We start from the raw sequence: 22,616 nt of genomic DNA, 5'->3' as shown, positions 1-22,616 counted from the left end.
ACTACCATCTGTACACCGAAACGTGACAACCGTCACACATTGCGCGCGCGCTAACCTCGCGTGCCCAGCTATACTATTAGAGCAGTGTACATGTAGTACGTACATGTATACTGTAGTACATTCGAGTTTGTGCATGTACATACTCTGCAAGCAACACGTCCCCGAACGATACAGCAATCTGTGCAACTTACAACAATAGCATTAATTAATTAGACAACCATCCGAAGTTAGATATTGTGCACACTACAAGAGAGTTGACCACGTCTATCAAAATAAGACAACCCTAAAAAGCTATAGTATTCCATGCAATAATTGCAAATGGAAAATCCACAAAAAAATTAACACTAACAATAATATGCGTTGCTAAGTATGTGCATGCTCTGCATCGATCTATCCAACTCATTTAGCATATACCCATTGTGGTTCGCTTTCCAAGCGATCAGCAATTCGAATCAGCTCTTCAGCAACCTGTTGAATATCTCCAACTTCTAGAGTGGCATCAAAGTAATGACGGTAGTAAGTCTCAATATGTTTTGCTTGTTCCATCATATCTCCTTCTGTGTTTTCTTTCTTGTCGTAACCTGATGTTGTGCCATTTGTATGAGCCTTACTAGGACTGAATGCCACAGAGGCGGTTGGCTTCATATAAACAACGTAAGGTTTTAAATCTGATGACTTGAGAATTTTAAGGGCTTTGGAAAATAGTAGTACAACTGCAACCTTCCCTGACTCTCCAATGTCTCGAATAGCTTTCATACTGGTTCCATACCACTTGCCATCGCTCACACCAGACTCAACATAACGATTTTCACGAATGCCAATCTGCATGTTGCGCTGATCAATAAAGTTGTAATCGACTCCATCCTCTTCACCAGGTTTGATAAGCCGAGACGTGTCCGGAACAGGTGCAGCAAACCTATCAGAGTAATCTACTATCAGCTTCTCAATAACAGCCCGTCGGCCAACACCAAGAGGACCTGTATAAAAAAAGAAGAAAATATATCAACAAAACCTACACAAAAATATGCAATAAATTTACAATTAATAAGTATATACAATAGAGTGGTGAAATAGATGTTGGTGAACAAATGCCACGTGCATTTCTACCATGCACTTCATTACACTCTCTTGTTTGATAGTCTTCATATATGTTTCCAATATACATGCACACACACACACACATGCACGCACACACACACACACACACACACACACACACACACACACACACACACACACACACACACACACTACATACTAACCGATAAGAACAATTGGCCGCTTATAGTTGGGATCAGGATCAACTTTTACAACTTCTTCATATGAAAGAATTTCATCAACACCATAGTCTACAACCACATGACGATCGAAAAAAGCCAAATCTTCTGTGTTACAAAGACTACCTCCTGATTCTTCAACTCTATAAATGTGCTTTCGTTTCTTCTTCCAACGAAGTTTCTTCTTCTTTTGTTTCCTTGCATCATCACCATCAGCTGTTTTTGGTTTCATTGCACTAAGACTATAAAACAAATACAAAATCGGTGTGAAAAAACACAATTTCTTTCAACACTACAGCTACTGCAGCTTCTGTAACTATACATAAAATACACAACAATGCATTCACCTTTCCTGCAACTGTTTACTGGGAATAAGACCAGCTAATTGGTTTCCCTCATCCACTTTCACAGCCTTGACAAGCATTCAGTTACAATAACCACTCAAACTCAGACAAGCACCCCATGCTTCTCACTTGCCACCAGTTGGGATCACTTTGATTTAGCACACAAAGAATGTCTCCAACATGAAAAGACAGACCAATCTCAGGACATGGATTGTAAGAGTCATCGTTTGGAGCATAATCAAACTGAGCCTTCACAAAAATCTACAGAAGAAATCGATTACAACTTTACCACTGGCTATACTGACATGTAGGGTTCTCACTAGAGATTTTTGGGAGTGTGACGGGATGGGTGGGTCCATGTCTAAGTCGAGCATGCGTACTTGAACCGATCTTAAGTGAAGTATATTTATGTCGTAGCTATTGCGTGTAACATACATTGAAGTGCCCTGGCAAGGAAATCAACTTCGGCCACCACTCAGTCCTTAGCGATGTTCATAGATTGCGCATGCGCAAATATCATGGACAAACCTACAGAAAGTCTGTCTAGTCAGGTGTTGATTGACATGCACAGGCCAATGTCGTTGATTCGCAAGAGGTGTGCTTTCCGTGACACGGGAAGAGCATCCAAGACTATCAATGGCAGCACATCCGTGAGTGCAAAGCACAAGTACGTACGAAGCTAGGCTGTTATCCTGCGTTCGTTTGTAAGAGCATGGATTTGTGGCTAATGTCACCTTTACGTAACTAAGTAATATCGTATTGTGTTTCAGTACTGTAGTTGGAATTCTCATACATTCCCTAGCTGTCAAACTTTGGACTCCTATCTACCATTTCTGAGCGTGGCGCACTCCTACTGGAGCGTGGCACAGTGCCACGCTGCCACACTGTAGCAAGAACCCTGGACATGGATATATTAAGGCAATATTTTTAGAAGTGTGTGTGTGTGTGCGCGCGCACGTGTGCACACCAACATCAATTTCTTCACCTGAGTAGATAGGTTTGGTCCTTCTGCAGCATCCGTTGATTTAATTGTAAAATCAACAGGTCCACTTGTAGACCTCTACAAAAATACATTTAAAACAAACTACTATCTTGCTGATAGAATCTTCTGTTGATGGAATCGCTTACCATCATGTCGGCCACATCATCAACTGATTTGCCAGCAACTGGGAAACCATTTATTTTCAAAATTTCATCCCCTTCCTTTATCTCACCTAAATGTGAACAAACTCGGTAAGATGTACATAGACTAAAAGTACAGCATACAAAACAAGTGACTAATCAAGCAGAGCATTATGTCATACCTTGACTTACAGCCACTCCTCCAGCAAGCACTCGAGCCACAAACACTCGTTTATCTTCTTCATCCACAAGAACTGTTACTCCCTGCCAAATGTCATTATTGTCACTACTTTATGTCAAACCAACAGAAAGGTTGCAAATGCTAACCACTGGATCATTTCCTTGTCTGTCAACACGCACTACTTTCAGTGGTTCTTTGAGCACTGATTCTTCAAGTGGAGAAATGGCATCACCACCATGTGGTTTTCCTGATTTCACAGGATTCTCCACCACCCGCGTTTCATCTGCATCAGCAACAGGAGGTAGGACTAACAAAGCAGCTGCAGTTTCATCCTTTGGGTTTGAAGTAGGTCGAGTGAAGTCTTGAGATGCTACTTTATCATGAGCAAAACACACACCCTACCAAAACACAGATCATTTACTGATGTTACTGGCAGTGAAAATTACACTCAAAGAACTGACATACAGGTAAGCAACAAACTCAATCAACACAATAGCAATAAAAGTAAATCAGAAATTCACACTATACCTGGAAGTATGGGTTCTTCAGAAGGCCTTTGAGCTCATTCATGTCATCACCGTCCGACGAATTCAATGACGCTTTAGTCTGTTACGAACACAAATGTGTTATAAGAATTGGGTTGGTTACTTGACCTTTTATGTCCAACGCCATATGTTCAAATTTAAATCATGCCAATCCATCTGTATACCCAGTTAACCTACTGTGACAATGTCATGCACACAAATACAAACAATTCAGTACACGTCTTGTGCACCAGAACGTTGCTCTTCACCCAGTTGTGAAAAACAACATAATCAAATATCGGTGAGCAGTAGCCTTATCTTCATAATTTGTGAATACTTGTGTATTACATAGGTCAGCATAAAATTGACAACATACTACTACATTACACTCAAGTTAACACACTGTCAACATCCATAGATTACGTTAACAGCTCAAGTCAGTCTGTGTACCATGTTCTGTTTATCTATTTCCACATCATTTCTAACAAGTCAACGTGTTGTGCATAGTTTCAAATTTGTGTAAAACCAGACCTGCTTAGCACAAGGTGATAGATCAGTTCCGACCGGCAAAGGAGCATCATCACCGCCCATAGCCTTTAATCTATAGTGAACCTACACAATTCATAACAAATGATCCACATAACTACCATTAATAATCGGCAACTTCATACTTCTAATGCATTTCTAAACTCTGAACCAGTGATCATTTCTTCCAAGAAGTCAAATCCCTCATTGCCAGCTACCTCATTTCCATACTTTGTCTTAATGCTGGAAAGAGCGGCCAATAGATGGTCCATGCCCTCAACTGTTGTCATATGACTTTCTTTCCCTTCAGTCTCTTCTTCCCATGAATTGAGACGAGCAGCCGGCCTAAAGAGAGCCATCTTTTTCATACCTTCAGCTTCTGATTCTGAAACCGACCTTGCTGGAGATTGGGACCGTCTGCTTCTATCTCTATCCTCATCATCACTGCTCGCCGCTATAGCCCAGATTGCTTCCATCTTCTTCTTTGATTCTGCCTTTTCTTCCGCAGTCAACGATATGCGTTTTGGTCTATCTGGATATGAAGAGACATCAAGTGTCTTTGGTCTTGTAACTTCATTACTCCCAAGACCTTTCGTCTCAGTAGACAGTGGTGAAAACAGATCATCCCAATCCATAGCTGATGACTCAACAACTGGTTGCAATTCTATTTCCACTTGCTCTGGAGACTGCAGTGGCTTGCTTGCATCAAAACTAATCCCAGAAGAGCCTTTTGCCATCACAAGACCATCTACTGCAACAACTGCTTCCTCCTGTTCCACTGGAACTGTAGAACAAACAGGCTCATCTTCATCACTTGCTGTTGTCGTTCTTAATCCGTAAAAGATATCTGAACCTTGCAACCACTCAGTACCCGAATCTGGCTTTACCATTGTCATAGAGATGAGGCTTTCTTCAGGTTGCGTTTGAAGTTCATTTCCCAAATGATCATCAAATTCTAGTTCACTATTTACCACTGATAGTTGCTTTAATTCAACTGGAGCTGCAGGACCAAGACGATTTATCTTGGGTGGACCCAGCATCATAGCTACAGGTACAACCTGATCTTCATCAGAATCTCCATCAGTGCATTCTTTCTTTGCATTTTCTTGCTCACCATCACCATTAGCACTACCTAATCTGGGACGCTTCCTAAGCATTTCAACATTGTTTTCATCTTCTGGAACTGTCTGCATTGATACCAAGTCCTTGTCAGAGATTTCCATTTCCATGGGAGTTGACTCTACAACTGGAGCTGCTTCTACAACTGGAGCTGCTTCTACAACTGGAGCTGCTTCTACAACTGGAGCTGCTTCTACAACTGCAGCTGCTTCTACAATTGTAATAGGTGCAACATCAACAGGCTCACTCACTTCTGGTACCTCACGTTGTTCTGGTCTTCCATTAAAATCAACTTTTGCTGTAACTAATTCATGCATCACAAGTGGTGCACTGTCAATGACGATTTCATCTTCAATTCCTGCATTCTCAGATGGCAATAAAGCAGGTTGCTTTACCATTTCTTCCACAAGAGGTTTTGCTGTCTGAGGTGTGGAAACAGGCTTGACAGAAATTCCAGCAAACAGCCCTCCAGCATGTAATGTCAGCCATGCAATCTCTCTTTTAGGATGTGTTATTGTCTCAAAATGTCTAACAAGTGTTGCACGAGTAATATACACAGTTCTTTTGCTACGGCCTGACTGGAGCGATGCAGGCACTTCCTCCTCCTCCTCTTGAGTGATTACTTCCGTCCGAGTGCGTTTCTTTGTTTGGTAGTGTACTTCCAGTGATCGGGATGTCTTGTATCTTGCTTTACGTGACCTCTTCTCATCTCCTGATGGTGGAGACATCGGCAGAGTAGACACTGGTGGAGGAGACAAAGGAGTAGGAGACATAGGAGTAGGAGACATATCTATGTTATCAACGTATTGTGTAGATCTAATTGAGTCTTGGATTCCTACTGGCTCAACTAAGCCAGCTGCAGATGCAGAAGACTCCAACATCGTTGCAGCTTCTGCCTTCACGGCCACAGAATAAACCGGAATGTCAGACTTAGACACTGTATTATCCTGATGCTGGTCACTACCAACTAAAAAACAGAACGTTGACATAGTCAACATAATCAATGGTTAACAAGACCAGCTTATGATTCTTCTAAAGTTCAGCAATCTACATCACATTACAAACAATACTTGTGATAACTATTATGTCAGGGACTCCAATAAAACATGCAGCGACGTTGTTCACCAGAGTAGTGTTTTACCTCAACAATATCACATGCAACTCTTACCTTTTCTTGGAACTGATCTTCTCACACCAACAGTAATGCTTTTTTGAGGTACACACTGCAGTCAAACAAAGAAAATCAACATAAGAATTTGGTGGCATAACAGTAACACTATGGAATTGTGTCTTTCTGGTAAATAGTTAGAGGTGCAGGGTTACGCCCGATCGGACATGCACACTGCATCCCTTTGAAAAGGGTGCACTCTTTCAAACACTCAGTAACCGCGAGAACTGGACGCTCTAATTTGCACTGAAGGCAAAGCTGACTGAAGCCTCTCTATAGCCTGAATTGGAACAATCAAGACGTTGCAGTATGAGATTGCGTTAGACCGTGACTCTGGTAGCTAATTTCTAGGGTTTTAGATGTATTTCTTGGAATTTTTTGTCTAAAACCTCAAACTGAGGTTGCTACACTGCAGTTTCGGTAAAATTCGACAAGCAACCTCGCACCTTGAGCTAGACCAGAGTTCCTCATGCTCTGCACGTGACCAGAAAGCACACGTCACATTCCCGTATGTAGCATCTGCCAAAGTCACGTCTTTCTCTCAGAGTAACCAAGCGCACTCAGTTCACAGTGAGCACCAATATTCGTATTGCTTAAAGCCTACACTGCTGCCGTGTCCGTCAATCGACACCTAAATAGCCAGTTTTGCAGTAGTTCGTCTATTAACCTTTGTGCATGCGCAACATATGAACAGCATTTGAAGGGCTTACTGGCACTGATTTTCTTGCCAGGACACTTGAACATATGTTACGTGCAATGGTTACTATGCAAAAGCTACCTCACTTGAGATCGGCTCAAGTGCGCATGTCCGGCTGTGACCCTGCACCTTTAAGAGATTATCCAATTTACTAATTCAATATTGCAAGTGCTTAGTGCACTCTTTCTCCTGTCCAAACGTACAAGTGCACCTTATAACTATTACTCCTGAGTGATCATGGTATAAATTAAGAAAGCATTTGTTTGCTGGATTAAACAGCACTTTGTCGGCCAAAACTTGTACACAAACACATTCATGAGGTGCTAATAAGTGCTGACTACTAGTTGCACTGATAGACTGCAGAGGAGGTAGAAAGCTAGCGCAGTGCTACCTGGGCGGTCTTACTATTTAGCCAATAAGCACCTTCTAAGCCCCGTAATTCAACCACGTGCCTACTTCAGTCTGCCTGGAGCCACTGTGAGTGCAACATCCAGATACCTTCTGAGTGTTCGTGACTCTTTTTATTATAAACATTCTTGCTGAAAGCAACGCTTACGCGCGTTTGCCTGGCTGAAATTTGCCAAATTGGGAAGGTGGTAGAGGTGGCATTCGACAGATTCGTTTGACCATGCATACTTGATGGATTAGCATTGCCACATTTTGTAACTCCTACGATTTCGCTCGATATCGGGTCAAGCAGAATATGTGAAAGTCGTACATCTTGTATCGTAGGTGACTGCTTTGCAGGTAGGAAGTGTGAACAGTAGTCGCTGTCAGAATGATCTGAATCCTATACGGTTAGAGTAAGGTGTACTCAGAGTAAGGTCTATTACATTTTAGTTACCCTTACGTTTTGACTGCCTTGCTAGCTAAAAGCCAAATTCACCTGTAGGCATTCCTTTAATCCATCCTAGCTTGCACAGAGTTGTGGTCGTTTTACAATACAGCATTCTATAACGACTTGTCTTGTCTCACACAGACAATGAAGAACAAATGTGGTGGAACCAAGGAAAACAGAACATTATAAACCACTGGCAGCGCAACCATGTGAAGCCCACATGTAAACATAAATTCCCAAAAGCAGCTCTTATCAGTCATTATTTAGAGTACATCCAGACATACAGCAGCATAGAACAAAGCAAACAACATCTAGAGAAGACCAAATTCACCTATGGGCGTACCTTTAATGCACTCTAGCTTTATACCTCCTCTGGATGGGCTGTAAGACAACTCTGTTCACATTTCATGATGTAGTATAATCAATGGAATAATGGCACAATGTAGTCCAAGAAAGTTCCAGTTTGTATCAGCTTCATTAACCCTAGGCGTAGCGAGGGTTACAGTAGTCCTACTTAATTTGTGCATGCTTGCAAGTACACAAAGTACATGTGCAGCAACTGTGACTGTTGGTAACCCTAGGCGTTGTTGCGATTGGAGTACGTACACCTGTGCCTCGTTGTTGAGACTAAAATCAATTGTTGGGTGTTCTAGGAACACATGCTTAGGTAAGTTTCCCGTGCAATTCTACTGTACAACCAAAGTACCCAGAACTAGAAAGGGGTCAATTTCTCGTCGACTAGGGTTCAGCACTGTTAGTGCTCCCTTTCGTTGTTTCAGCTGTTTGAAGCAATCATCACAAGCTATACAGGGTTTCCCCAGGATCTTTTAGCAGGGCGGGCCAGCCTGTTTGGATTTTGAGGGTGTGGTCCTAAATATTTACCAACAACGTGAGAAAATTTCTGGATCTCAGGGCTCTACCCGAGTATGAGCATTCTATTATTTGTATGCACACAGAAGGCACATAGAGGTGAAGAGAATGTTAATAAATAGAAATAGGGTATGTGTATGTGTATAATACAGCTTTTCCAATGTGATCTGCGAAATTCCGTCTTCAGACCAGCCTTGTTTTGACGTCAACAGGTGAACACGCATGGGTGACATTGATCTAAATTAGTTGTCATTGTTGTCCTCCCACTTTGTGGTGACTCTCTTCACTGTCTCTTGCTAGACGTCTAGTTTGATCTAACTTTTAGTATCAATTGTTCTACTGATGGTTCAACTATACCGTTAGCAGCTCCTTCAGTAATATTAACCACATTACATTAATATTAATAACAATATACTAATGTTAATAAACCACCCTGTTTGATTTTAATTCTGGGAAAACCCTGCTATAGTATCTCACTGTCTGTACTACACTTCGGTCAACATTGTGTGTGCTCAATGACCACAAGCACATATAGTTTCAACCACCTCCCACAACCTACAGCTAACTATACCATAACTATACCATGAAAAAGTTGTTGCAAATAGACATTGCAAATAGACAATCTCTAAACTATTCCATTTTTATGACTTATGTACCTCCTGAATGAGAGACCCAACATCGCTGTGAGTGGCATTCAAAACAGATTGTCCATTCACCCAAACAAGATAATCACCAGCCTTGAGACCAGCCAGATCAGCTGGACTACCTGCAATTCATAATCACAACAAAGAATGAATGACTAGTAGACATGTCTGTTAATTAATTAAAGTAAATACTGTTAATCAGTAATAATAAATAATATACACACTGCAGTGATACATACCATACATCACAAATCTTAGTCCTGTTAGATATTGCTACTAGTAATACCTAGTTAATAGTTCAATGTACAAATGCGCTCAAAGTAGCACACCATTATTAATTAAGTTAAAGCATCAAATCTCTTCTTTTCTCATGCGCTCATGCAAATACATTGCTGAATAAACATCTCACCAGGATGGACTTCTTCAACTTGACACTGGGAGCCTTCATCTTTTCCACCAACAACAAAGAATCCAAATCTGTCATCACCTGGAGGAGTGTCAATAGTCACAACTGTGTCTCTAAACACCTGCAACACAACATAAAAAGTAGATTAATGATACACAAAATTGATGCAACTATAACAAAAAACTAGAATTGCCACAAAACAGATCAGTTCATTTTCACTTAAAAGTATTAGGCCGGGACCTAAATGCATGTTTGAGTAGTTTATACCTAGATTAGGTAGAAAGCTTTTGCAAGAATCATTTACACTAGAGCATTAACTTAAAACGATTTCAAATCGGTTTCTTCTAAATAGGTTCAGTGTACATGGTGTAATATGGATTCCCAACAGGTTTGAAACCGGTTCAACCAAACCTAAAGAGGCGGTTTGTAGTGAAATAATTGTAAACGCCTATGTGACTTGAAACCATGCATACCTACCCCCTGCACCAATAATACCTACTAGTACACTGGCATGTGCTACTGAGTCACGGCAGGAGGAATTGCCTGGTCAGATGACAAAGTGAGAGCCCTTATTTCAATATGGGAGAAAAGGGAAGATCCAAGAACACTGGACGACACAGTTAGGAACAAAACCATATTTCAGACAATCTCAGAATGATTAACAAGGGATATATAAAAGAGACTGGTAGTGCAGACAAAAAATTAAAAATCTCAAAGTATCCTCTATAGGGGTAAAAAATCACAACCCTATAATTCAAAACGCCTGGTTGTAGACCACCCAATGGTAGGGCATGCTACTACTGTAAAACAGCTACCTTAGCGTTTACACAGAAATAGGTTTAATGCAAGAGTAAACAGTGCATTTAAAAGGTTTTCAATAGAGTTTCAACCAACTTAGTTGAACCGGTTCTAGTGTAAACAAGGCATAAGTAAACAGTTAATGAAAACATGGCAAATAAATTACAAAAAGTCATTCTTAGCCTTAGCTGTTAAACCATGATGTTTATGTTCATATGTTCATCATGACCAAGCAAAACAAAAAAATGCCAACCTCTGCTCCTGGCTTTCCTCCATCTGTGTATCGTCTTCGTCTGGTCTGTCCTAAATTATCATCATCATGAGGTTCCTAGTAACATTCTCAAATAAGACACATTTTGTGGACATGTCAATTAATTAACATACAGAAAAGATTCAATAAACACTGTAAATGGCTGAAAACTGTACTTACTTGTTCTTGATTTGATCCCATCACCAGTTTTCGGTCTGTAATCTGACAAATACCAAATGAAAGTCAACTATACTCGAAAACTAAACTGACACACAGACCAACACCCATATCACCAAGGCTGTACCATAGTAATGTTAGTAAAAGCATACTAATCACTAACAGTTGTCAGGATACTCAATTGTGTCTCATACAATTACTCATCTACACTAATAAAAAATCAGGTTTTCATATGCACTCACCTCTGACATTGGCCTTGTTCTAGTTCCTTTACTATTGTCTCTTAGTGTCACTTGATCACTGACTGGATTAACAAGGTATTCCACAGCATGTGAATCCTTTATGGGACCACTTCCATTGGCAACAGGAGGGAATACCTTCTCCTGTTGTTCTCTTTGAACCTCACTGCCGTCTTCCATGTCACCTGGCTTTCTAAAGCCTTTCACTGGCTTTTGAGCCTCCTAAAAGCAAAGTTGCAAATGTCAGCCTGATAGGCTGGAACATCACAAGAAAGAACTGCTCCCATTCAGCTACTCCCACTATTAAAATAACATTTGTATGTGGTTAGGTTTACTAAAACAGATTATCACCAATAACCTCCCACATTGAACTATTTGTCTTTCAAACCCTTAATTAAACCCTTGAGCAACAGCCTTTTAGTAAAACTAACATATTATGGCAGTATCTTTGCCCCACATCACAAACATTAATTAATTAACATCACAATACCCTCATGTACATTACAACTCTCATTAACGATTACCTAGAATAATTCAAGCACATTTCAAAGCAGTTTATAATACACAAATTCAACTAGTACGTACTATTCTCATGCTATGACACTCCTACCATTTAGCATGCACAATGTGACTGTAGTTTAAAACTGGATGCTAAACGTTAGCATTTCATCTACAAATGCACCAAGTCCCATATGACAGCCTCAGAGCTCAACAACCCTAGCCCAGTAGCACCTAACCTACCACCATTTTGAATAACAAATACCCAGCAGGATACTAACAAGAATGAAAAGAATGAGTGAACCTATTACCTAAACACCAAAACATGCCTACATTATTATAGCCACATTAAAGCCTGCTTCACAATATTGACGCCTGACATCGACGATAGAAATGAATCCTATTCCAGCGTCGACGTCGACATCAAAGGATGCCCCCGACGTCGAGGCGGCTTCTTTGAAGTTTGACGCTCAACTGAGCGTCGGCGTCATATTGTGAACCAGGCTTAAAAGTACATAAATAAGACAGATATCCCAACAGGTAAGATGTGAAATGTTCAATGGTTGTGTTAGCTTTCAAGCACTTTGACTACTGACTCCATGAGAATACAAATGCACTTGCATATACCCATATACCCAAACCATTCAGATTAATTAAAACAAAAAGACCAGAAACAATTAACCCCACCACACCACATAATTTCAAAACAATAAGAGAACTTTTCATTCCACTGTAAAAGCCAAACTCCAATGAGAGCAGTTTTGCAGACTAGAAATGAAAAAATTAAAGATCAGATTAGAATGCTAGTTACTATATGCTGACCCCTGTTTGTACACAACACATAACAACTCAGCAACTAACTATAGTTGAGTTGCCTATTGTCTATGCTGTTCATAATACTTTTGATTATTACTTTCAATAATGAAACAGCATCCACACAAACACAAAGACAAGTAAACAAACTGATATATAAACAGACAAACATACACTAGACAAACAAACAGACAAAATGACTAAAATCACAAAAACCCAATCAACTGCATAGAAACAAAGCAACTAACTCCTTTCATTGGACGAGCCACAATGAGTTCTTGAAATTTGCTTTCATCCAGATGTGGACCTTCGTATCCCTTGACTTTCTTTGCAGCCTTTCCCAACCAATAAATAGTGATGCAAACATCACGAAGAGTTCTCTCATGATCACCTCGAATAGACCTAACCTCACGCAACATACATACATCAGACAAATGGCATAAAATTTCTGTCCCATCCTTACCCTCCCTTTGCTGTCCTAGATCTGGGAACATCTTGAAGACCAACAACATCAAACAACTGAGATCCCTTCAAGCCCAGCTTTTTACATCCCTCCAAGAAGAACGTCAGATTCTCCTACAACAACAATTAATTTAATACCTACAATGTGGCCTTCAGCTGCCTATAATAATACAGTATGATACACATAATTGTCCATCAAGACAGTTACATCAGTTGGTCTGTTTCGTCATACTATAGTTCCTTGCTGAGACCACCAAATAGGAAATTCTTTTGTAATATTATCCGGTTACCACGCGCATGCCGAGCTTCTCTACGTAGGCGTTTCGACCTCTTTTCACTCACTCCTGTACATGCACGCCCAAACGCCTATTGTTCATCCACTCGACTGAAAACAAATTACATGCCTAGCGAACACGCAACCAACGTTTTCTCATGCACATTAGACACAAACAATCCATTGCCCATTCCTCGCCGCAAGGCAACGACAGCAACGCAATCAGTACAAAGCCTCCATCTCACTTACCACGTAAAACATCGTTCCCGGCGTGCGATGAATCTTTCTCACGAGTCCCGGTTGGATATTGTTGATGAGTCTGCAACAAACGAGAGAGTCATCTCGAAATTGCCCGCCGACACGTCGCCCCCCATCATCCACACGCCCCTCGACACTTTGTACGACACCCAAAGTGACACTCACTTGCAGAGCAAGACGCCATCCTGCAGCGAAGTCTGGAATTTCGAAGACTGAAACTTCTGCCCCGTCACATCCTGTTGTTCGCACGCATAGACAACACAAACGACGACGTCCAGCGAAAGAAAACAAACGGCACAATCGTGATACTGAAACGTCACCTCAATCCATTTCTGAGACTCGTCGAGAGCGAGATCCGTTTCAAAAGCGCTCTTGTTGCTCCAGCCCGGACTGCTTGGTCCTTGTGAAACCATTGCACCCGCACACTTCACTGTACGCTATTTAGACAGCTCGAGTATGCAGTCGCCTCTCACTTGCACTCTCTGTCACACTGGACGTCAACCAAACTAATTTTCAACCACAGATTTGACAACGGAACACTACCGCTCTTCACAGGATTCCGTGCTCGATGCTGATTGGTCCATGAGCGAGGGGCTATGAGAACGATGCAGGTTGCGGGCGCCCTTAGTCGCCTCGCGTGTCCGTTTGCATGTTCATAGTCATTTGAGATGCATCCCTTACATATCACACACAGGAAACCGCTGTACATAACAATGTCCTGATATACGTGTGCATATTGCAATTAAAATTGCGTGTATATGCGGTTGTCACGTGGTGATGTCATCCTGCAGCTGTAAACGTACAAAGCCAACTGAATAAATGTATCTCCTTAATTAATTAATACACATAGAGTGCGTATAGTAATAGCATAGAATTCTGGAGTGAGTATGAACTCTGTCAAAATTTTGACACTAAGCTATTATGACTCCTACACTTACGTTAATATCAATTACTTGTTTGCTTCAGTGTCATACTAAAAAATAATAGCATAATGGACTCATCTCAAGTTCACTCACTAAGTTTTTTTGAACAGACATAGTTGTTCGTTCTACTTGACATAGTTTCTTTTTACTTACGCAGAATATAAATGGTTGTTGTAGCAGTGTGTTGCCGGTATTGTAGTAATTATAAAAGCTATATCAATAAAGTTGTTGTGTTGTGTTAGTTTAAAACAATAACAATTACTAATTTGTAGGATTTCAAATTCCCACACGAACTGTGCCACAAATTTAAAACATTGCAAAGTCAAAACTCAGATATTAAATAAGCTGGAGATTGCATGCCACTAAAGTAATCTTCTTTAGTTTTTCTTTCTAAGGCAATTTATCAAACAAGAATCTGGCCTGAAGTCTACAACAACTTATCTCATCAAATCGCTCTAATCAAAGAAATTGAATTTCTAAACTTGCAAAAAAAGACGATGCACCCAGATCTGTCCTCTCTTTAGTAATCTACGTCGAAAATAATATGCTACCACAAAAAGTCCTACCACAAAAACTAGGAGTAACAACAAAAAGCTGTACTTACTACCCATATCAACTCGAGACAACACCTCATGTAATCCACTATATTTGTTGATTTCCTTTACACATTTCTTCAATTTGATCCTGATAGTATTGACAACATCAAGAGGTGTAGTTGCTGCTTCAGGGGTGCCTTTAAGTTGGCCACGCGAAAGCACCAGCAGCCAGTACAGAGAAGAGGCAAGATATCCAGCAGCAACACCTGACATATGAGCAGAACAGCCATCTACAAAATGTACAAATTATCTAGCTCACTAATGAATAAACAAATTTGCAAAATTCAGACCTGACATAGTCCTGTCCACTAAGATTCTTCGTACAGTCATTTCATGCTGCATTCTAAAATTAATTAATTATAAAATAATTGTAATCAAAGTACTACACATAATGACAAAGGAAACTAACTCCTGCTCCTGTGGTGTGTCATGATCATCTTTGTAGCATCCACAGTCATCTTGCCATTTCAATGCAAATGCTATCCAGTCAAGCTTCATAACTTGATAGAATCCTAACGGTGCACACACAGCCGCACTTTCCAAAAACAAGTCTACAACACTGATTTCTCCTGTCGAATACAGTACTTCCATTTGTCTGTACACTCGACCACATAATGTTCTTTCCATCTCTTTGATATCAAAACCTCCTACGGCCAACCTATTTCGCATTACTACTTCACAACCAAGTTTCTTTCCTAGTGAATAAAAAAGGAGCTGATGGGTGAGGTAATATCCACTTGCCTTCTCGCTAACCATGAATGCTCTACACTTATCACTGATAAAGCACCTTTCACTATTCTTATGTAGGGTTCCCATGAGACCGGCCATACACAAATCACTCTGTTCTTCAGTAAAATCCACATACTGGTTTTCATCAGCATCAGATTGGACAGCGAAGTTGTCATTGTCTGTCAACTGTAGCTTTCTAGGATAAATGCTTTTAATCCATGGAGAAGATATGACGTACAAAAACTGTTCAAAGTAAGATCTGTTCAGATTCATCAAATAAGGAACAGCATCAGTAGCAATGTTTTGTATTGTGTATGCCATATCGCGTAAACGATGAGCTGTTGACACAGGTAGATGCATGATGAGACTCTCATTGGAAAGCAACTGCCATAGTTGACCTCAAGCAATTAGACCAAACTGATTAGATTAGGTAGCACACGCACACGCACGTACACGTACGCACATGCACATACGATCGGCCCCGCAGCTTAATATTCGCTAAATTATTATTTGCATCCTACCTTCTGCCATCCGCAGACCAAACACAGCATCTACATTTAATTCTCTACGATGGACATCCATGTAATGTACAAGACAGTCCAATGCATCTAGGACATCGTCTCTATCTGGAAAGCTCGAAGAAACCTCCAGAACGAGCATTACAATGACAAACAACAACATCACGACAACATCACGACCAACTGTCTACTTGCATCATTGATATTTATCGATTCTCTCCGTTTCCTGTTCGTGTAATTCGATTTTCATTTAAAATTTCACAATACCCTAGTATTCACTCCCGGTAAATGCCCTCTGCAAAAGATTCCTACATGATAGGAGCACTTGTAGTGGTGTTGATAGTCTTTTCTCTGGACGTCTACGTATGTTCTACTAATTCTCGGACGAATTCGTTGTCCCGATGGACGAGTACAACGACTATTTTCGGTGCAATTTCGAAGACAGTAGAGTATCTCAATGTTCACGGAACCAAAGTGCCAATCGACGTACTTGAAGGATTACGTTGCGCAGAAGGTCGGTTTGCAATTTGGTTGTACAGTACCATGCATCACACCTTTGGTTAGAAGTAAAGGTGCTTCATGATGAGTGCTAGGTGCTAGGTCACGCATTTCAGTACGTGATGCATGACTGGATGTCAACTCCCTAGGCATGGTAGCCAGGTTAGGACGTCTTAAATACTCCGCTGTATGAAAATTAAAACTACAGTAGGAAGAGAGAAGAAAGAAATATTATTATCATTGCCAATTATTAGTTTTAATACAACAAAAAATGTGGAGTAGCTCATAAGTACAATACTCACAGAAACTTTAATTAACACGTACTAAAATGTATACATATACTGTATATATTATATATATTTATTTTAGGACAACTCTCAAAACTGGTAGAAATTCTGCAGCAATTTAGTTTCTCTGCCTGGTTGAAGAGAGTTTTGCATCTTCTACATCAAATTCAAACGGTTGTCCTAAAGTTAGAAAAGAGTCTATCTGCCAAGCCTTTCAATTCATATGAATATAGAATGCAGGTGGTGGTTCAGAGAACACTTTATTCATCAGACAAACTTGATAAAAGTGTATATCTCAACCATGAATGGTTGCGTATCGATTACACAACTGATATATCTACTTCTGTGATGCTCCTCATGGATGAATGTTACGTAAAGTTGGTTGGATCAAGCCAGGATTCTCCTTGTATCATTAGCGATAGCTGTTGGCAACTGATGTCCAAATTTCATGTGAGAGGTTACAGATTGACTCATGAGATATTATACTTCATATTGGGCTACACTTACGGATGTGACAATGTTATGAAGGAGCATGTAAGTGACAGCCAAGTCAGTCTGGAACACATAATTTCAGTTCTCTGTTCGAATGTCTTTACGTCTGCTGTGAAAAAATACGAAACTGGATTGAAGACTGGACATGACGAAGACCTGTTCATGGAGCAGATCATCGTCTGTTCTCTTCTTGGCTTCAAGAACTTTCTCAAGCCAGCATGGTTGCATTATGCCATAAGATTACAGAACAAATCAAGTGGGTGTTTCAGTCCATCAGAGTCTGACCAACATCTTCATCAACAATCATTAACAAAAACCATGCGTCACCTTTTCATTGAGAGAAAACTGCCGAACAACTGCTTTCTTCATATGACAAGTCTTGGTCTTGCATTCCTCTCTATCTATCTGCGCCATTTACTTCCTACACAACTGTATAACGTAACTTCAGCTAAAGATGCTGTCAATTGGGTATTAGACTTTTATTGTGTTATTCGAATGTCGATCACTTAAAATGGTTTTTGCAGAATTACATCACAATGTCTATATCAACTTCAACCCACTGGCTGTCTGTCTACTTAGTGCTTGGAGTTTTTGCTGCAAGTTGTGTTCTTATCATTGTGATCAGACTGAAATTATGCTACAAAAATAGACAGGGCTCATTGCTCTCTACATTTAAACTTTTCAGGAGGCAGTCACAGCCACTTTCAGCCAGGAAAGCCTAGTCTAGCTGGCACCAATCACAGCTATTTAATTAATGACGAATGTTGCGTTTAGTTAATTACCAGTTAATACAAAGTCTTTTAGTTTGTCATTTACCACATTTTATTACCAATAAACATTGTTTTATTACCCAGCAACATCTGAGCCATATAACTATCTGACTTTTCTCACAAAAAGAATAAATACTCCACTCAATAGAAAATAAAATCCAGTGATAACAAATAACACAACATAACCAAGAGCATGTTTGCAGCCGACTTTTTGTAGATGGTCAACAACAACACCAGCAATAGGAACAGCCAAGAATTGAGGCAACACAAGAGACTAAAAGAGTATGAAACAGTTAAATTAAAATCACGTCATGTCTTTCAATTAGCCAAACCTGATGCCAGACAGCAATGTCATTCCCTTTGCTCATTTTGTCTGGTAGCACATCCAACAGCAATGCATAATCCACTGTAACATACAGTCCATACCCAATGCCTATAATAAGGCTCATTGATTACCCAATCAACTGATTCCAACGTAGTTTCTAAGGGCATCATTTTATACCCACCAATGAACGTTGCCAACACAATTCCTGGATAGAAGTCTCTCACCCAAGTGAAGAATCCTGCACAACCGATTGCCATAACAATACCTGTTCGTAAAATGTCATGAATACTTTGGACTCTGACTGTGATTTAAATGTCAGTGTTTGTGTATAAATCATGCAGACACTGAGGTTACCTGCTGATGCAACAAAAGGCTTACGACGTTGTAAACGATCAGACCAATTACCAGCAATTATTCCGCTAGAAGAGAGAATACAAATTGTGTCAGTAACTTGTTAATAGCACAGCCATTGTGGTAGAGCATACACAACACCACCCGCCATCAGAAGTGGCAGCATTATAAGTCCCGTTGCTCTTTCTGGTGACATGCATTTTGGGAGGTTCACGACATCAACCATAAAATAGTAGAGATACCTGAGCAAACAAACGTAAGCATGCATCCAATGTAAACATCAACCTTTACATTTCTGACCCAATGATTGTGTATAGTCCCATTTGCATAAGAAAACGTGTCATGAACACCCAAAAGAAGTCCCAATCTGCAAGTATATTAAAATGTCTGAGCAATTACACTACATAAATACACAATCAGTATGCAACTTTTGAGTGGTTTCCAGTATTGCTTGATTCCAGCCTTAAAATCTATAAAAGAAATAAATATTCTAGTCAGTCATACGTTGTCATTAGAAGTTTGCATTTCTCCTCACTAAGCGGTTGCCTGTTGACTCTTCCTATACTAGACTCTTCTTTTGCTCCAAACAAACAAATCAGCACCGTGACAAAGAAAGTCACAGACACAGATGCATATGTAGCCCACACTCCTATAGTCTAAAAGCAACAGTCCGAATAAAAAGCAACACTAAAATTGAACAAGTAGTTAGAGTTATGAATGAACATTACATTAATTTTGATCAGCCGCACGAGGTTAAATGCTGACTGAGTTGCCTATTTGTTAATTAACTCACACAACAATCGATTCATGCATGTAATCCCATCCTATGTATAGATATAAGTTTCACACTGTTGGTAATATTACTCTATAAAACACATTCCACAGTGCTCCAGCAGCATTTCCAAAAAGAACAAATAAGCCGACCATACCAGAGACAAATCCTAAAACAACAATGTAATAAACAAAAATTGCCTACGTTCATCAAGTATGAGTTAAACTACCCCGTGTGTCATCTGGACACACATCTGCAATCAATCCATTCCAGGCTGTACCGATAGCAGCATACAACCCAGCCACCGCTGCATATACAATAAAGTACACACCTGCAAACAAAATCTGTATCAGTATGACCTGTTTGTGAAGAAGCATTGATCGACTTGCCATAAAGAGTTATGTTTTCAGTATCAGCCGTTGAACACACCGAATCATTATCATGAGAACAAATGGGTTTTGACGTATTCACAGAATAACAAGAACTGCAACAGTAAAAACAACCAACTAAAAAGTGATGAGTTCTAGAGTAATTAATCAGGACACAAGTAAAAATAAACTAAGAAATTAAGTTCATGTAACATTCAATCTTCATATGCACGACCTACCAACATTTAATAAATTAAAGTCCTGACTGTTGTGTTCAAGGCACTCAGACTCCAGTAGCTATACCATTTTGCAAGACTAGACACTCTTTAGTTAATAATTACAATACTAGGAATTCAACTCCTTTGATATTTACTAATGGTGCTTACTCTGTTTGACAGCCTGGAAGAGTTGGAGCAGCCCATGCTAAGCCAAACATTAGAATGCTACAAAAATACCAACAAACAACTTGTTTAGTAAATCTAGAATGCTGTGATAAAAACGTGGTACAGTACCACAAAATGATGCTGCAGATCAAAATAATTGGACTCCTCTTACCAAAGCGAGTCTGCAGCCGATCACTACAAGTAAATATAGACTCCATAAGAACACATTGATACATTACTACTCTGACTACTGAACACTACTGTACCTTAGCGTCCCAACAAGAGGACTGACAAGAAATGTAATAACTAAACAAAAGCAAGGCAACATATTTATCATTGATCTAATCATCTTGACTCAGCAATGGAACTTCATACATAAATAAACAACAATGATGAGGACAACAACAATTAACAACAACAACAATAATAACCACAATAATTCAACACACACACACACACACACACACACACACACACACACACACACACACACACACACACACACACACACATGCACGCACACACGTACTGTATGTAGTACAGTCTTGACAACATAATACTCATGCGACATAGCTATCAGACAAAAATGCACGTTCATACCTAAGTTACAACTGTGGAAGTAAAACATGTTTATGCAGCTTGCCAAAGCTGATCAGCTCCACTTACCTCCTGCTGCTCCAACAACAGCTGCCAAAAATTTCCCCTTGTCCTTACTACCAACAAGAACGAGCACTTGCGATGGAAGGACTATGTACATGCAACAATATAGCACAATAAAGCAACAACTTCAGGCAATGCTTAATATCCATCACATACCTCCCACAGTTGACAAATAGACATAGAATGAGAAACCAAAGGCAAATGAAGCCATAAGGCATAATCTAGACAAGCAACAATTACATTGTCAAATGACTAAGAAGTGACTAGCTACTCAGTACTGTATATGCAACATCATCATAACAACTAGTAAGAATGTATAGTAGTGATATGATTGCTACGAGTATATGTGTTTCAGTTAACCATTTTGCTGTGATGCGCTAATGTATCCAGATACTCCACCCTCAAACAGCTAGTTTGTTCTCAAATTGAGAGATGTTGAAAGACTGTCCACGAGTGATTGATAACTTATGTACTACTGGAATTACATGCTCCAATCAATTAATTAAAGCTCAAGTTGTTGTGCATGCTTACCTAAGGCCATTCACTTCTTCTAATAAAGTCACATTTATGTACTACAATATCATATGATTATCAGATATGCCAGAAGATGCCAAAATATTGATAAGTTCCACATCGTTTATTAGTCACCTGCTATGTGATGGCAAATATACTATAAAGAATATATAGCTCTCATTACATGGCCCTGAATGATACAAACATTGCAACAATCAAACTGTTGGTTTGTTCATATAAAAACACACAATAAAATCTTGAGTCCGCTAAATGCTCCTTAGATCTGGCTACCATGTAGGTGTCACTCCACGTGACCTATTGTCCTTATTTATAATTAAATCCCGGGGCACCTACATGTAGCGTACTGTACGCTCACGCACGTGTACACTTGAGCCATCACATTGCAAGTAAAGTACATGTATCTCCTTTTCTTAGTTCCATCAACCTGGATGTTACTGCGTAGCCTATTCTATCCGCTACTTGACCTTACATCTAATGGCATCAATTCTAAGAATAATTATTAGCAATTAGAAGTCTAGGCCCTACTGTACAACAATAGACTTTCATCACCTCAACTTGCTGCGTCGATCCTGGCCATGGGCGGTCGAACCATCATCAAGTATGTCTTCTGAATCACCAAATATTTCCCTACTGTGAAGATGGCGTAGCCGAACGACGCGGCAAACACTCACTTCATTCCAAGTATAAAATTTTAACATACATTAAGTACTAGAGCTTACTCTGTGTCGTCATCCATGAAACTACCAGCAACTGTTTCTACAAGCCGATCGCTGCGGAGCAAAGCCAGTTGTTCCACTCGTAGTCCATTCTCGTCGCCTTCGTTCATCTGATTCGTAGAGTACACACGTACTGTGGCGTGAGCTGCGAGGCTGCTCTCCGTCCGCGCGTCTAGTCTCGCCTAGCCAGGCCATGCATGTGTTTACAGT

The 22,616-nt window shown here is 40.0% G+C and overlaps 4 protein-coding genes across 4 annotated transcripts; 1 reads left to right on the top strand and 3 right to left on the bottom strand.

Moving 5' to 3' along the window:
• Positions 1-181: 181 nt before the first annotated feature.
• Positions 182-14,067, bottom strand: LOC134179529 (uncharacterized). The gene is made up of 23 exons (XM_062646450.1): positions 13,805-14,067; positions 13,650-13,720; positions 13,476-13,545; positions 12,954-13,066; positions 12,739-12,892; positions 11,183-11,401; positions 10,944-10,985; positions 10,767-10,841; positions 9,719-9,836; positions 9,322-9,431; positions 6,261-6,315; positions 4,120-6,059; positions 3,980-4,060; positions 3,453-3,530; positions 3,071-3,322; positions 2,926-3,007; positions 2,750-2,835; positions 2,607-2,681; positions 1,751-1,882; positions 1,625-1,689; positions 1,404-1,519; positions 1,263-1,349; positions 182-977 (listed from the first exon to the last, which is right to left on the bottom strand). The coding sequence occupies exons 1-23, from the start codon at positions 13,895-13,897 to the stop codon at positions 400-402; spliced, it is 4,692 nt and encodes a 1,563-aa protein (XP_062502434.1). The 5' UTR covers positions 13,898-14,067; the 3' UTR covers positions 182-399.
• A 790-nt stretch (positions 14,068-14,857) lies between these two features.
• LOC134180015 (UPF0764 protein C16orf89 homolog) lies at positions 14,858-16,413 on the bottom strand. The gene is made up of 4 exons (XM_062647075.1): positions 16,254-16,413; positions 15,413-16,130; positions 15,294-15,346; positions 14,858-15,233 (listed from the first exon to the last, which is right to left on the bottom strand). The coding sequence occupies exons 1-4, from the start codon at positions 16,411-16,413 to the stop codon at positions 14,884-14,886; spliced, it is 1,281 nt and encodes a 426-aa protein (XP_062503059.1). The 3' UTR covers positions 14,858-14,883.
• Positions 16,414-16,528: 115 nt separating this feature from the next.
• Positions 16,529-18,386, top strand: LOC134180014 (UPF0764 protein C16orf89 homolog). The gene is made up of 3 exons (XM_062647074.1): positions 16,529-16,764; positions 17,118-17,995; positions 18,052-18,386. The coding sequence occupies exons 1-3, from the start codon at positions 16,539-16,541 to the stop codon at positions 18,247-18,249; spliced, it is 1,302 nt and encodes a 433-aa protein (XP_062503058.1). The 5' UTR covers positions 16,529-16,538; the 3' UTR covers positions 18,250-18,386.
• Positions 18,330-22,546, bottom strand: LOC134180013 (uncharacterized). The gene is made up of 18 exons (XM_062647073.1): positions 22,410-22,546; positions 22,240-22,320; positions 21,313-21,377; positions 21,163-21,243; positions 20,763-20,802; positions 20,626-20,691; positions 20,500-20,556; positions 20,135-20,229; positions 19,975-20,076; positions 19,838-19,914; positions 19,509-19,629; positions 19,402-19,443; positions 19,274-19,340; positions 19,108-19,215; positions 18,977-19,041; positions 18,804-18,887; positions 18,630-18,730; positions 18,330-18,571 (listed from the first exon to the last, which is right to left on the bottom strand). The coding sequence occupies exons 1-18, from the start codon at positions 22,514-22,516 to the stop codon at positions 18,401-18,403; spliced, it is 1,530 nt and encodes a 509-aa protein (XP_062503057.1). The 5' UTR covers positions 22,517-22,546; the 3' UTR covers positions 18,330-18,400.
• Between the last annotated feature and the right edge of the window lie 70 nt (positions 22,547-22,616).

This window comes from Corticium candelabrum, chromosome 5 (assembly GCF_963422355.1).
Source record: "Corticium candelabrum chromosome 5, ooCorCand1.1, whole genome shotgun sequence".
Lineage (NCBI taxonomy): Eukaryota > Metazoa > Porifera > Homoscleromorpha > Homosclerophorida > Plakinidae > Corticium > Corticium candelabrum.
This window is presented reverse-complemented; position numbering and strand designations above follow the sequence as displayed.